Source organism: Pelecanus crispus, chromosome 1, assembly GCF_030463565.1.
Source record: "Pelecanus crispus isolate bPelCri1 chromosome 1, bPelCri1.pri, whole genome shotgun sequence".
Taxonomy (NCBI): domain Eukaryota; kingdom Metazoa; phylum Chordata; class Aves; order Pelecaniformes; family Pelecanidae; genus Pelecanus; species Pelecanus crispus.
The window spans coordinates 43,771,983-43,787,369 of record NC_134643.1 but is presented as its reverse complement, the minus strand read 5'-3'; the positions used below and the strand labels follow the sequence as shown (position 1 = coordinate 43,787,369).

The 15,387-nt window shown below is 41.7% G+C and overlaps 2 protein-coding genes across 6 annotated transcripts in view; both read left to right on the top strand.

The window, feature by feature from the left end:
- OSBPL8 (oxysterol binding protein like 8) overlaps positions 1–10,773 on the top strand; it is a 96,002-nt gene extending 85,229 nt beyond the window's left edge. For all 5 annotated transcript variants that reach the window (XM_075724851.1, XM_075724988.1, XM_075725054.1 and 2 more), the window contains 9 exons: positions 37–135; positions 1,320–1,417; positions 2,788–2,877; positions 3,464–3,600; positions 3,916–4,101; positions 6,630–6,717; positions 7,116–7,218; positions 7,794–7,899; positions 8,154–10,773. In XM_075724851.1, the coding sequence (XP_075580966.1) occupies positions 37–135; positions 1,320–1,417; positions 2,788–2,877; positions 3,464–3,600; positions 3,916–4,101; positions 6,630–6,717; positions 7,116–7,218; positions 7,794–7,899; positions 8,154–8,289 (1,043 nt within the window). In that variant the 3' untranslated portion in view covers positions 8,290–10,773. The remainder of the gene's footprint in view (positions 1–36; positions 136–1,319; positions 1,418–2,787; positions 2,878–3,463; positions 3,601–3,915; positions 4,102–6,629; positions 6,718–7,115; positions 7,219–7,793; positions 7,900–8,153) is intronic.
- Positions 10,774–12,600: 1,827 nt separating this feature from the next.
- On the top strand, positions 12,601–14,804 carry BBS10 (Bardet-Biedl syndrome 10). The gene is made up of 2 exons (XM_075724850.1): positions 12,601–12,785; positions 12,857–14,804. Exons 1-2 carry the CDS (start codon positions 12,601–12,603, stop codon positions 14,802–14,804), a joined length of 2,133 nt encoding a protein of 710 aa, XP_075580965.1.
- The last annotated feature ends 583 nt before the right edge of the window (positions 14,805–15,387 follow it).

Here is a 15,387-nt window from a genome sequence, read left to right as displayed (position 1 = left end):
GGGTAAGAAATGTGATTTTCTGTCTTTGAATTTCAGGGAATTCGTTATCTGCCATACTAGATGGAGAAGGACGGCTAACATTCCTAAATAGGGGAGAAGATTATGTAATGACAATGCCATATGCTCATTGTAAAGGTAGTGGGATTTTTCATTCTCTAGATGGCAAAGTTATGAGAACAAAGTTTATTATTCTAAATAGTTAATTATTCTAAATAATATATATCAGAGTGTAAATCATGACCGCTTGTCTTCAGTTTCACTATGCTAAACCAGTCAGTAGTTTGTAAAGCTTTGTGGAAGGTCAGTAGTAGTACAAAATACATTGTAGAGTTGCTGATTTTTAAGCTGTTACTTATTCAGGTATACCTACCTATATATTCTCCGCCAGAATTCTCTTTCAGAAGCCTTATAGTCAGCAACTACAATATTTTCTTCATTTGAGATGTATGCGAATGAATTAGCAGAATTAGATAATTTGACATTAGTTTGCTAGGCTCTTCTCTTTCCATTGTTCCTGGATGTTTTTAATACTCTGTTGGATTTTTTTTTTTTTTGTATGGCTTTGGTGACAAAAATAATACTTAACAATTAAGAAGCACATAACATACATATATTCAAGTGAAACAGGAAGGAGAACTAGCATGACTAATAAAGCTGATAGAGAGGGAGAAAGGTGGAAGAATATGCAAGGAAGGAGAACGTACATGGTGAAAAAAACGTATTTGCACATGCATCCACGGTATGTAAAATATATTCAGTATTAAAAAGGCTGGATTGCAGAAGGAAAGAGAGTAATCATGGGAAAGTGTACTCAGCATTGTCAGCCTTGTACTTCCAAATATCTTTAGAGAGGTGATCAGTGTTGTCTTGTATTGGTTGCCCATGATTGTCTTCACCTGTGGTCTGATTGTACATACTGCTTCTGTCCAAGTGAAGTTTTTCGTTGCACTCTTTGTCAGAGAGTTATTTTCCTGTCTTTATTTAACCTCAAAAGCTTCCCTCCTCCAATCGTCTCCAATAAGCCTAAATACCACCCTTGCTAGAGCCAGCAGCATACGTTTCCAAAGATATGTCTTAATAAACTGTTTTTCCTGCTTATCTGTAATTCACTTAGATCTTTTTGTTTCTGTTTGGGTTATCTTCTTTGGCAGAAAGATCATGTTTATCATTAGGAAAGGTCGTCTGAAAAGATGATTTTTCCTCTGGCACAGACATGTTTACTCTAGAAATTGTGCCCAAAGAACTTAGGGTTTTTGTCTTGTTCAGTTATAAACATTCATTTTAGCTGGTTTGTTTTTTTTTTTTTTTTTCTCTTGCAGGAATTCTTTATGGCACAATGACCTTAGAGCTTGGGGGAACAGTCAATATCACCTGTGAGAAGACTGGCTACAGTGCAACTATTGAATTCAAGCTCAAGGTTAGTAAATGCCGTGAGTGAGCACAAGAAGGAGAAGGAGCATAATGAGAATTAAAATAAAAAATTATTAGGTCACTCCTTAGATATGATCTGATGTATTATGGAATTGTCTTTTTGGAAACGGAGGAATTTTCATTTTAACTATCACATATCCAGCTATGTGTATCTAGCAATTAGCGATTTTTTTTTTTAAAAAAAAGGAATTATATTGTCATCTCTTTTTTTAATGTATTCTTCTGGGTCCACAGGTTTTGACTGAAACTTATAGTGCTGTCTTCATCTCTGGGCATAAGAGATGCAAACATATTGCTAGTTGTATAAATCTTAAGAACAGCTCTAGTGGGGAAAAAACAATGGTCTGTCTTATCTCTAGCAGTAGCAACAGAGTGTGTCTAGGAAAGTGTAAGAACAGGGGAAGTGTTTAGCGATCTGATCAGTGGTTCAGGTATTTTGTTTATTGTTGTTAATAAACCTTGGTGATTTTTAATTCTCTAAAACTGTTCAGTGTCTTTTTAAAGTCCTGGAGAGACCTTGGAGGAGAACTCAGACCCAGGTTCCCCTCTTCCATCCTGGGTAAAATTCAAGTTGTTCATAACACCTCAAATGAAGATGATGCAAAGGCTTTGGCTAACATTTATATCAGCCCAATGCCCAGTGCTAAGCAACAGTTTACATGGACTATTTTTGGCAGCTGTGCTTGCTGTAGGAGCACCTCCCAACTCACAAAAGCTAGACAAAGGTTTCTAAACTACTTAGAGATGACTTGCATTTCTGAAAAATACATTTGCCATCTTTGAGACAGAAACTGATTTAAAACTGAACAAACAGTTGTTAAGAAGTGTGCACATGGAGAGGGAAGCTGTATTCCGTTGAAATTATAGGGAAAACATAACAGTTAGGAGGCTGTGTTAATTGATATTTTGCCTCGTCAGCCCACAGGATACGTGTGCAGACTATCACAAAAGCCAAAGAAAATCCTTGGCAATCATTTTTGTTGTTGCTTCTGCAAGAGTTAATCTCTAGTAACAAATGGTCCTTGGCAAAGTGGTGAAATTAGTGTAGCAAATGACTATTTCCTCCAAGATATCATTGTGTCACTGTTTTCTGCATTATTTCCCGTTTTCTTTCCACATTGCTTAGAAAATGCTTTTGCTCAGCAAATCTTTTATGAAAATACAGCATGAGAGAACAACGTACTGTGGTTTTAGACTTGTCTTGGGGATTAAATGGGCAGAAGTTATAATGTTAAAAGCCATCAGGATTATTTACACCACATTTCATAAATGCACTTTTTTCCTTAACACTAAACATAAATGCAAAAATAATTTGCTATTAAAACAAACATGAAAGCATTTCTTTTTGATTTGCAGCCTTTTCTGGGTAACAATGACAGTGTTAACCAAATATCAGGGAAAATTAAGCTTGGCAAAGAAGTTCTGGCTATTTTGGAGGGTCACTGGGTAAGTAGTGAGTGATGGTATTTTATAAATTCTGGCTGATAGTTGAGACAGGTGAAAATAGCACTTAGTTACAAAAAAGACTCAAGTTTAAAAAAAAAGAGTTGATTAAGTACCACTTTTATAGAAAGTATCTCTTTACAGTTAGACAGTTCTTAAGAAAGTATAGAATCAACATAGTGTTATTTGCATCTGTTAAAAGGTGGAAAAGTTGTGTACATTTGAGTAGTTCATGAAGAAAATACATTTCAGCTTGTGAAATGTTTTTAGTATATGTGTTAGTACTGTGAAGAATTGTTATGGCAACAGCATGAAATGTTTAAACTTGTTTCAGTTCTGGTGAGATGACACTGGCACTGCTGGTTTTTGGATGTGGTAATGGTTCCATTGCATCTCTGTTCCAAGTTAGAACTAGCACAGAGTGCAGAAACTGAATGTTAAAGCTAGCATAACTAATTATTCTTAATTACATGCATCCAAAAGAAAAGAAATTCTTGTTACAAAAACATTGCTTATTCCTCCCTTTTGTGTTATTTTGGCACTCTTTGAGATTATTACAATTAGGGTAACTGAATTATGTATGTTACAGGACAGTGAAGTTACTATTAGTGACAAGAAGACAGATGTTTCAGAGACATTCTGGAACCCAACATCTGATATCAAGCAGCATAGATTACCTAGATACACAGTGAAGTTTGAAGAGCAAGATGACTTTGAGTCAGAGAAGTAAGTTCACTTTAGAACCGTGTGTAATTATTTTGACAAAATAAAACTCATCATCTTCTCCGAATTATGAACAAATTATGATTTCTTTCTTTCCCATGTTTGCTGATACTGGCCTGTAAAACACGGTTAAATGCAAGATCGTTACTTACAAACCTTACAATCATGGAAAGTCTTGATGGAAATATAGATAAAACATGTATTACAGCATGATAATATTCTATTTAGAGGTTGTCCATTTACTTAGCCTGTAATTAAGGAAATGTTTGCAATTATTTCTGTCAAGCAGATTGTAACTCTGTATTGCTCATTTGTCAGGCTTTGGCAACAAGTGACAAGAGCAATAAATAATAAAGACCAAACAGAAGCTACTCAAGAGAAATACGTTCTGGAAGAAGCTCAGAGAAAGAGTGCCAAAGAGAGGAAGCTTAAGGGTGAAGAGTGGATGTGCAAGCTGTTCGATCAGGATTCAGTCACAGGAGAATGGCACTACAAATATGCTGAGTGAGTTCGGAAGTGCTTGTAACAAAAACTGCTTGTTAAATGCTTGGTAGTGCTGCTGAGCCTCTTCCTGTGATTTCAGGAGCAAAAGAACTCGAATACATTGCTGAGTTCAAACTCGTGAAATATGCAATGTTATTTGATATTCTTATTTATGTATTTTAATTAAAATGCGTAATTCTTTAGCTGAACTTGGTTGGCCCTTTTAGTATTGAAAAGGCAGTGATTGCTAATGAAGCAAACCATGTTTCATGTAACCATTGCAATGGGCTTTTTCTTTTTTATCTTTATAGTTATGTGCCTCTACAAATTCGTGTTATGTTCTAGAGTTTCTTGGGGATGGCACTTTGGGATGCATTGTGCTCTTTTCCCCCCTCCCCCAGACTGACTAGAGCAGCTACCCAGATGTTCCCCGACTGGAAAATATGGTACATACGGACATACCAACTGGAAATCAGAAAATCTAGTGTCTGGAAATCAGAAAAGCCTGTGATTAGTTGAACTAAGCTATTTAATTTGTTGTATGTTAGAATAAGTCTGAGAATAACAGGTTGACAACAGTGGTTAATGCTGGAACCAGGTGGCTCTGCTTAGTTGTCAAATATGCCTTGCACACATAGGTGCTTGTGATCTCTTTGTGTGATGATCTGGGTCAGAAGATGAAGATGTAGCTGTCTCCCTGACTGCTGGGATGCATTCTGTGTTCTCACCAACACTCACAATGGTCAGCTTGGAGATGAGCCCTTTACTAGTGATGGTTTTCACAAAACACCCACATTCTGCTGATTCTTTTTCAATACCCAGCACACTTCTATACCGCAGGGATTGTAAAAGTAAAATATCCAAAGATGATACACTCTGAGTTAAGTAATTCTGAAGCCATGGATACTGGAAGTATATTCCCATGGCTAAACCTGGGAACCGTTCACCTTTCTGTACAAGAATGGCAATATCGGGGCAGTGATGTAAGTGTACGTATAGGGAAGAGTACAAGAATCCTGAGTACTCTTCATGTCTCCAGCAAATTTGGAACTTGGAGGTTTCCTGGAACCAACCAGGGATTCTGTGTATTTAGCAACTCTCAATAGATTTCTTTTCCATGAATTTCCCTGGTTTCCTCTGAAATCTGTGCAGACTTTTACTACCCAAAACATCCTGCAGCAGGGAGTTCTCCAACTAGGCTAAACGCTCTGTGAAACACACTCTCTTGGTTTGAACCTTCTAGTGCTGTTGATGCTTCTTCCTGTTGGAAGAGCTGTGAATAGTCCAGCCGACTTGGCTGCCCATACTGTTGAACCCTGTGTAAAACCATCAGGAAGAGTACTGAACTTTAAATCTGTTAGACTGCAGTTTTAAGACCTACCTCATTAATCTGCGTTATTTCTTGTCTCGACCTCTTGTGGTTCAAGGATGTGCCACGGAAATTTTACTATGTGCTAGAAAGCAGTCTGCACTGTCAGCAGTTGCTGGAAGAAACTTCTGTCTCCTTTTATGCAATAATGCCAGCACACTACCTGGTCCATGTAGAGAGCAGTCTTTTATGCTTACTGTGAAAGATGCGTACAGTGAGCTGTGGCATTTGTTAAAGTATCTGGATTATGGATTTAGACATCTGGATTACAGATACAAACGTCCTTTGGGAGAGCAATACCTTGTTCTTACCCACTTAGATGACATTTAACTCAAGTCAGGTTAAGCTAAGGTGTAAATGCAGGTCTGTGTTCACAACACCTGAAACAGCTACAGCTGTTTTAAAAGGCATACAGGAGGAGATGAAAAGAAATCCATGCTTAATCTGCTCTCACTATAGCTGTGCATGAGAGCAATCTTCATGCAGCTGACTTGCAGTTTTTATGCTGAAAAGGCTGTAATTAGTAGGGATGTCAGGTTTTGAGTTTGGCTGCTTGTTGTTCTCCAGTGAGCTATGTGTCTTTTGCTTGATTTTTTTTTTTTTTTTAATTCTGTATCAACCTGTACTTGGAAGAGCACTCTTAAAAATCAGAACAAGCAAACTGCATAGCTCATTAGTGCTTCTTGAAACCAGTCTTGATTACTGTTAGGCACTTTGGGATAAAAGCAGGTTTGAGGTGACTGATTCTTAACCTTTCCTTCCTAGGCATCTTTTAAAAGCAAAAACAAATAACAGTCCAAAATAATAATAATTTTTAAAATCCCCTAATTTCCCTGTAGTTCTAGAATAATAACTGTACATTAAACAGAAAACCTTTCCATGTTTGACAAATATATATCTCTAGCCAAATAATTTCATAATTATGTTGTTGGTTAATACAATAGCTTGTACTCTTATCAGCTGGCTGAGAGTTTGACCTGGACGTGAAGTTTATTTTTGGCTCTCTTGGACTTTCAGTCTAGGACTGGTCTATAGGTGAAAGATAGGACCACTTATTCCATGGCTGACTTTATACAGGGAGAGAGAGCTTTAACCTGTTCACAGTGAACAGTTTCAGAGCGGGAAAATATTTCTGATCTAAATTGCTGTGGTATTAATCAATTATATTCACTTTGCCTAGTACCAGACCATGGGACCCTTTGAATGATATGATTCAATTTGAAAAAGATGGCGCCATCCAAACAAAAGTTCGACATCGGACACCAATGGTATGTTCCAGTTCTGTTAGCAGGTGCAGCAAGATCCAGGGACTTGTATATATTGCATTATGTGTATAAAGGTCATCAAAGCATTGGCAGTGATGGGAAATACTATTGTTATCCTACAAAAATGTAGTTTACCCAGTCTGTAGTCTTTCATTTCTGTGTTGCATCCTAAGCGGTAGAGATGATTGGATAGGCATATAAAATATGAAAACTTGAACTCAACAGTTTAATGTGTATTTTCCCTTAAACGGGAAGATGCACATACTTCAGACTGCTTGTACATCAAAAATTTTAACTTGGACTCCTATTAGATATTGTGCTTTTAGCCATTACTGTTAGAATGTGCTGCTTTGCTACAGTTCTGGTTCTCTGGGAATAATTCATAAGTTTATCGATTGTAGGTTAATGTTCCAAAAATCAAACGAAAGCCAGCCAGTCAGAAGAAGGGGGAGTGCGGTTTCTCATCCCCGGAGCCTGATAACCAGGATTCCTCTGGGAGTGAAGGTAGGAAAAGATACATTTGCATACAGAAATAATAAATTTATTTGACAGTGAAATGGAGTTCTGTAGTCAAACATACTCTTCTTAATGTTTGTATTACGAAATAATGCATGCTTTAGATTACAGTTTTATCCAACGTGAAGCACATTCTGGAAAAACAAAAGAAGCAGAATGGCTTATGATTTTAATTGCAAACTTTCCTGTCCTTTTAAACGTGTAGTGCGGGTAGGCTTAAGTGCTGCACATATTTAGTATCTGGGGAAAAAATTGTGTGTGTAAACAAGATGAATCATTTTAAGTTGTAGATCAGTATGTTGCTAGAAGGCAGATTTTTGTTGTTGATAATGCTTGCAGAAATTAAATAATATAGTGAGTGTTTTAGGATACTTCAAGCGCTTACCTTGCTGTCCTTCTGTACTATAGGTGACTCTGAAATAAAGCTTTAGTTTTCAACAGAAGCTTAGTTAGAAATTTAGTCCTCATCTTTACAAGTGGTTGAGTTTGTCATTAGTAATTCATTCCTTTTTTGACTTAGCAGTCGCTTCTGTGGATTACATCTGGCTTTTGTATCTTTCTAGCACAACTTCTGAAGCATAATACAAGAATAAGGAAAAAAGGGGCAGACCTTGGTGAACTGCAGAGTGCCATTGAATCTATAAAAGAAACACAAGAAGACATTAAGAGGTATTACTAAGTAAAATGCTTTAAAATGGTTTAGAGTATACTAATTTTCTAGCTTTTTTTCCTTGGAGGTTGGTATGTATCTTTCTGCTTTAGAGCCTTGTTGTCTTTAAACTACCCTTCTTGCCAAACGTTCATTGCTCAATGATGTTTCATAATTTTCCTCAAAAACTGTCTTCTGTAGGGAGCCCTAACATACTAGAAAATGCCAAATTGTCTAGATTGTCATTTACAGGATATTATTTTCTATCTTACAGAGACATTATGGCTCTACGAAATAGAGTCACTTCTAATTCACCACCTGTGGACTACCATTTCTTGCAGTTTAAGCACTATGTCTTCATTTTACTCCTGGTTCTGCTGCAGCTTATCATTAATTTCTTGTTCAAATAGCAAGTGTGAACAAGGGCCTTTCCGAACTGCAATGATCGAACTGTTACTGGGGACCATATTTTAGGTTGGACTTTAAATGATGCAATATTATCTAAAAGAGGCCCGTAGCAACAACTTACAGAACTTTGCCTCCGCGTCCATGATTCAGAATCATGCTCCTGTCTACCCAGTTGAAGTAAGAATTGTCTAAGTGCCAGTACACTCTTGCTCCTGGTGTGTGCCTCTGTCTTGCAGACATACGACATCAGCCTTGTGTTTTATATTACGTCATATGCTGTACTGATGAATCTTCACCGCAGAATAGATGAAGTTAAAAATTCAGAGGTCAGACCCTGTAGGTAGGATGTGATTCCTGTTATGATAGAATGATAAATGAGCATACTTTGTTACATATAAACTTCCCATTTTTGTAACAAAGGAACTTTTGAAGTAGCCAACAGTTTTTGTAAATGGCATTGGGAAGTAAACTTGTGTTTAAGGTCAAACAAATACATCATTATACAAAGATCATGAGTGTTAGGAGCTGGCAAGTAAAAAGCTGAAGTCTTCGGGAATTCTGCAATGTAATGTCCTTGAATTGTTTTGGAAGTATGACAGTTTTTATCCTGAATTACTATTGTGGCTTGAAAGCCAGCTGTTTTATTTTTATAGTTTTAAAACTTCAGAGTCTTCATAAAAACATTCCTGCATCTACTGTGCAGAGCACATTTTTAACAGTACAGCACCTGGGAAGGTACTGTCTTGGTCCACTCTCTCTCATGAATTGCAAATGTCAAAGATTTATGGTATGTTTGTAAGTCTTGATAAGTCTACAGCTCTGAATTTACATTTGTGTATGGCCATGTCACAGTAAGCAGACAGATTGCTGATGCCAGGACTCTTTCTTATTTTTGAAACAAAATGTGCAGATGCAAATGTGTGCTTAGTATGTAGCTGGAGTTGAACGTCCCAAAAGGCAGACGATGTAGAACAGAATTCCGGCACCGTCATGAGTTCACTTGAAAATGAAACTGTGTGTGTTTACAAGGGGAAAATCTTCAGAAATTGTGGGATGGCTAACACCACACATATCAAAACAAACGAGAGTGAAACCCTAAATCTTTGTTAAATTCCTCCCTACTGCAGTGTATACTACCTAACAGAACACACGGATGCACCTATTCGTTACGCTGTAGCCATACAAATTAATGTGAAGCTTCAGTTTCAATTTAAAACCAGGGTCTCTAACATTTTTATTTGAAGAAATATATGCATGCATAGAACTTGTAAAATTCCAGCAAAAAAATTTAGTGCCAGTGTTTATCTGGTGAATTCCTTGTGCCAGTCAAGCATACCAAGTAAAAAAAGGGGCTGCAGTATTGTAAAGGTACTCTCAGTCACCCAGATGAGACAGCAGGCGGATGAGCGGCACAATGCAAAGGGCAGCCAAGTTTGTTTTCCGAGGATCCTCTCCAAAATCAAATCCATCCCAGGCAGTGGAACAGTTCAAAGGTCACTTCTGGCTTTTTGCCATGGCCCGGTTATCCCTCTGCCTCGGGCAGCCTCCCCGACTCTCCAGGTGATCTACCTTTCTGTTCTGCATCAGTCTCACCCAGTATTTAGTGAAAATACTATTTACTTGTGGTTTGTCAGTCTAGCTCATATATTCCCGTGGCTGACATCTTCACACACCTCCCCTTCTCTTTCGCCTTTCCCCTTCTTTGGGTCTCAGCTACATGAAAGTTTATTGCTTTTAAGGAGTCAACTTCAGCTTATTTCTTACAGCTTCATATTAGCATAGTTTGGTCTTGAATAATTTTCTGGAATGCGGTACCTTAACCAGAGTGACCTTGTATACGTGGGCAGGACCAAACTTATTGGACTTCTATTACATCTACAGCTGATGAGGTAAAATTTGTGAATATAGAAAGACCCTTGCTGTTTAAAAAAAAAATTTTAAAAAAATCCCTAAGTCTCCAAACAGAAACTGAAGTTGTTAGCCGTGTATAAAATGGCATAAAGAAAGCAGAATATAATAGCATTCATTTAATGTTCTCAGCCTGGAATTTAGCCATTTATTATCGCATTCAGATGTCAAAGCTTCACCTGTCTGAAGATCCATTACAAGCCTTTAAGCATACTCTGTACATGGGAGTAATACAAGAGGAAACGAGACAGAATTTGGGCAATAACTTCAGTCCCCTAAGATACTACTCTGCTACATTTGTGGTGCTGAAACTCTTGACTGGTAGTTACAAGCTTTTATCTCCCTGTAAACAGAAATGTCCTTCTGCCCTTTCATGTTGATTTTTTTTTAATCAGTTCTATTCAAGATCAGTTAATAACACAGTCTGCATGTATTTTTAACACGGACTGCATGGTAGTAAGTGTGGATTTGACCCAGCCAGCTGGCTGGCAGCACGGTGTTGGACAATGTCAGACTAAACAGATACTCCATATCTGAATTGCATGCTCAGCTCAAGATAAGTAAAAGACTTGAACAGAGCGAGACAAAATGCCTGTGCTTATTTTCCTTTTCAACTTAGCTTTTAACGTTTAATTCTGTTGTAAAAGTGGGTTTAGTGATGGTCCAGGAAGGTAAAGGATATACGATGAAACTTTCTGGAAAGTAAAATTGCAGACTTCTGCTTGACTGCATGATTAGATAACTTAAATTCTAAAAAGTACATTGAAAACCTAGTAACTCCTGTTTTGCTGGGGTTTGTATGATGTTCCCTCATGTGAGTAGAACAAAGAAATTTCTTGCCTGATTTTTACAGTGCAGCGGGTCATAGGCGTGTATGAAGCCTTTTCTCTAGCGCATCACCGTTGTCCTCCTGTTTAACCATGATGTGTAGCTGATCTTGAATATTATGTACTTAAGACTGTACTTAAGCTCTGCACATAGTTATAAAAATTGATTGTACAGTTTGCAGATGTTTGAGGGCTGTGGCCTCCTACTAGTTTTTACAGTTTAAAACAGCACCTGTTTTCACATTTGATTTACAAATCTTGTTTTGTTTGGGTTTTTATCTTGTACAGGAAATATTTTCAGAATTTGTTACCATGTGGTTTTGTTGGTTTGCTTTTGTTTTGTTTTGTTTTTTCAAATGCACTCTAAGCCTTTAATTCACCATTTTAGGTACAGATTGCCTAGTTTAGGTACAGATGACCTAAGGTAAGAAAAAGTAAATATGCCATGTGAAATGTAGCAAGTATCAGTTTCAGCAGCAGATGATGTTTCTTGCATTTCACATGTTGATTCCTTTTAAATAGGTGACATTACTTAGTGAGGGTATAGCCTGGTTGTTTCCCCACCCCCATTAAATCTCATAAATTATTTGAAAGGTTGTCCCATAAAATGTAGTGATGGTGGTTTCTTCCTTTTTTTGTTTGTTGTTCGCTGCCCTCCTGTGCCTTTTAATTTTTTTTTTTTTTTTTTTTTTGCTAGACTGGTATTTATGAAACAGACTTTGGATGCAATGTTTCATATAGTTTCTTAAAGGCTGTTACTTCACTGCTGTTTGTGTAAATAACATATAACAAGGATTCTGTACATCTGTAAGTTTTAATTATTGTTATTCCAAGGGTATCCTCAAATCACGGAAAATTTAGCAGATATTCAAGTATTGTAAACAGTGCCTTCTTGATGGGTTTCTTGCTGTTCTGAGACATGTAAAGAAGATTTGTCAAGTTTGTGCCATATGTAACATCTGACCTTGTGTGAGGGCTTCTGTGTTTGAGAAGTAACTTTCCCGCTTAGTCAGACTCGGGGGGGTGGGGGGGTGGAAAAAAAAGAAAAAAAAATCAGCTATTGGAACACATTAAATTATTCCCTCTTCTGGCCGGTGAGCCACGGGCGGAGGATTTTGTGGTGTTTGTTCCGAGGAAGCTGCAGTACTTCGCGGTATTACAGAAACAGTCATAACACAGCAACAGCCTCACAGGCAGATTATTTCGGCTTTTTCCAGCCTTACCGCAGCTGCGAAGCGGGGCGAGGAGGGAGGGCAGGCTCCGGGCCGCTGCCCCCGGTGCCGACCCGTGCCCCCCGCCCCTGCCCAGGCCTTTCCTTGCGCCAAGCGGGAGAACCAGCCCGCCCGACGCGGAGCCCGCCTCCCGCTCGTTTAGGGCATGTGAGCTGTTACCGGCCGGCGGCAGCGGCCTGCGGCTGGGGCAGGCCCCGCCGCCCCCAAATAAAGACGTGTCGGCCCTGGGCGCCGCTCCCCCGCCTCGGCCGCTGCCCCGGCCCGGGCCCGGCCTCTCCCCTCGGGGCGCCGCGCCGTCCGCCGCGCATGCGCCCGCCCCCCCCCGGCCTCAGCCTTCGGGGCGGCCATGGCGGCGCGGCCGGAGCTGGCGCTGCTGGCGCAGGAGGCGGCGGCGCTGGCGGGCGCGGTGCGCGGCGCCCTGGGGCCGCGGGGCGGGCGGGCGCTGCTGGTGCGTTCCGGCGGCCAGGCCCTGCTGACACGGGACGGGCGGTGCCTGCTGGAGGCGCTCAGCCTGCAGCCGCCGACGGCCAGGTACCGGGGCGGGGCGGGACGGGGCGGGGCGGGCGCGGCGCGGCGCCGCCTAACCGGCCCTGTGCCCGCAGGATGATGGCGGCCTGCGCCTGCGGCCACCGCGCCGCGACGGGGGACGGCGCCAAGACGTTCGTGGTGCTGCTGGCCGGCGTGCTGGGCGGCCTGCGGGCGGCGGGCGGCGGCGGCGGCCTGCGGCGGGCGCTGCGGGCCTTCGAGGCGCAGATACTGGAGCGGGCCGTGGCGCATGGCCTGCGGGGGCACCTGCGCTCGGCTCTGCCCGGGCGGCCGGCGGCGGCGGGCGCGCTGCAGGCGCTGCTGGAGGCCTACCTGGGCGGCCGGCTGGGCCCCGGCGAGCGGCGCGGCCTGGCGCGGCTCTGCGGCGAGTACTGCCGCCGCTGCGCCCCCGCCCTCCGCCCGCAGGCGCTGCGCCTCCTCGGCCGCCGCTTCGCGGAGCTGCACGCCGCCGTGGCCGGCCTGCCCGTGGCGAGCTCCAGGATCCTGCCCGGGCTCATCCTCCGCAGGGACTTCGCGGCCTACTGCCCGGCGAGCGGGGAGCTGCGGGCCCTGCTGGTCACCCAGCCCCTCCGGCCCGCCCTCTCGGGCCCCGGCGTCGAGTTCGTCGTCGACTCCGAGGGTCGGTATGAGGCCTGCCTGCGCTGGGTCTCGACGAGGACGGAAGCCTTAATGAAACACTTGCGGAGCAACGGCGTTAGACTGTTGCTGTCCAGCGTGAAGCAAGACGACGTCGTTATCTACTATGCGAAATCACACGGTGTGTCTGTGGTAGAGTGCTTATCCTCGGAAGAAGTGGCCCTTATCTGTGAAATCACAGGAGTCTCGCCTTACTCGCCTTTTGGTGATAACCTACACAGAGAAATCACTGAAACCGCAGTGGCAACGTTTTGCCAGCCCTTGCTGCTCGGCTCAGAGAGATGCGTTCACATTGGCCTCACCAGCGTGTGTGCCTTTCAGCCCCATTGCCTAATTCTTTGTGGGCCGGTCGCTGGTGTTAATGAGCAACATGCTGCTGCCTTACAAGGGGCATTTACCATGTTGCAGCAGCTGTTTAAAAGAGTTGATCGGAGGGAGGAATGCAAAGCAGAAGGTGAAAGCCAGAATGAAGCTGTAGATGCTTGCAGCTGGCGTTCTCCGGCTGCTCAGAAGCAACTCATAATAGAAAATATTGCTTGTAACACTAATCAGGTTTCTGAACAACAACTGGAAACGCAGGGGGATGAAACAGAGACACACACTGTAGACCCTGACTTGCAGGGAAGTGAAAATCCAGCATGTGGGCAAACAAACTTGCAAATACCCTCAAATCCCATCTCGCACATCAAAGAATTCAGTCTTGCCACTGAAGGAGATGGCTCTGCACGAGACGCGCAGAAGCCGCATGCAAAATGCGGGCGTCAGGGCGACGTGCACGAGAACTATGAAAGCGATTTACTTGTGGACAATCAAAAGAATTACAGCACTGCTGTATCAGCAGCACATAATGCTAATATAGTCGCTGCATGTGAACGCCTAGGTGTTGGCAAAGATCTAGAGAAAACAAGTTGCAATATAGTGCCATTTAAACGTGAAAAGAGTTGTGAAAGTATTGCACAGAATTATTCCAACACCCTCATAGAAGCAGGATCAGTTTTGCCAGTAGGAGGTTACTTTGAAATCCTGTTACATTATTACATTCAGTACTATGCAAAACAGTTTCAGCACTCAGAGGTAACTGTCGTATCTAATGTAGTTGCTGATGCGTTGCTAAGTATTCCCAGGTCCTTACACGGGACAACAGAACGAAACAGCTTCGCCAAATTCTATCTCAAAACTGTAAACGCACTCAGAAAAAATCAGCCACTGCCTGTGAATGAAAAAGGCTTAGAATCAGTGTATTGCAAATACCAGTTGGTCATTTCAGTTCTTCACTGTGTTACGGAGCTTCTCTCCATAGATTTAATAATTGGTGTTAAGCGGCCACTGAAAAAAATTGAGGATAATGACTCAGAAGATGACTTCTGAAATCATTAATAAAGAATGTTTTGATTACATGTTTTCCCGTGTCTTCTTGTCAAATGGATGTGTCTCAAAATTCAGTGTTAGAGACTACAAGATATCTTTGTAGGGCCAGAGACCTAACGTGCTTCTTTCCTCTTAGAAGAAAAAGAAGAAAAAGGCTGACCAGCTGAGATTTGTGGAAAACTGGCTTGTGAACAGCACAAACTTGAAGTTTCAAACATGAGAAAGTGTCGCTGATTTCCACTGCAGAATATCTGCGGTGCCTTTTCCATCCCCAGGCGGAGGAACCTGTGTACGTTCTAGCCAAGGGTGAACTTGGCCTCTTCTGGAGGTTTGCGTATTTATGCAAGTTAGATGTGATTAGTTTTCCTGGCATGTTAACAGTTGTCAGTGTGACATGAGCCACTGAACTTGCAAATTAAAAGCAAGAGGGTTTTTTTAGCCTTCATAATAGGCTGGATTGAATGTTATTTTAAATAAAAATGTTTTTGTGTATGTTGTGGTTTTTAATATAATGGGGAAAAACACAACTGTTAGTCTGTTCAGTGCTGGGGCAGGCAGGGGTAGGCCCCTGCAGTGTATCCCA

Bases quoted from the DNA above. Each gene is read 5' to 3' on its own strand.
- BBS10 (XM_075724850.1), top strand. From the start codon at position 12,601: ATGGCGGCGCGGCCGGAGCTGGCGCTGCTGGCGCAGGAGGCGGCGGCG. The intron at 12,786-12,856 runs GTACCGGGGCGG...CTGTGCCCGCAG, and splicing joins CTGCAGCCGCCGACGGCCAG to GATGATGGCGGCCTGCGCCT.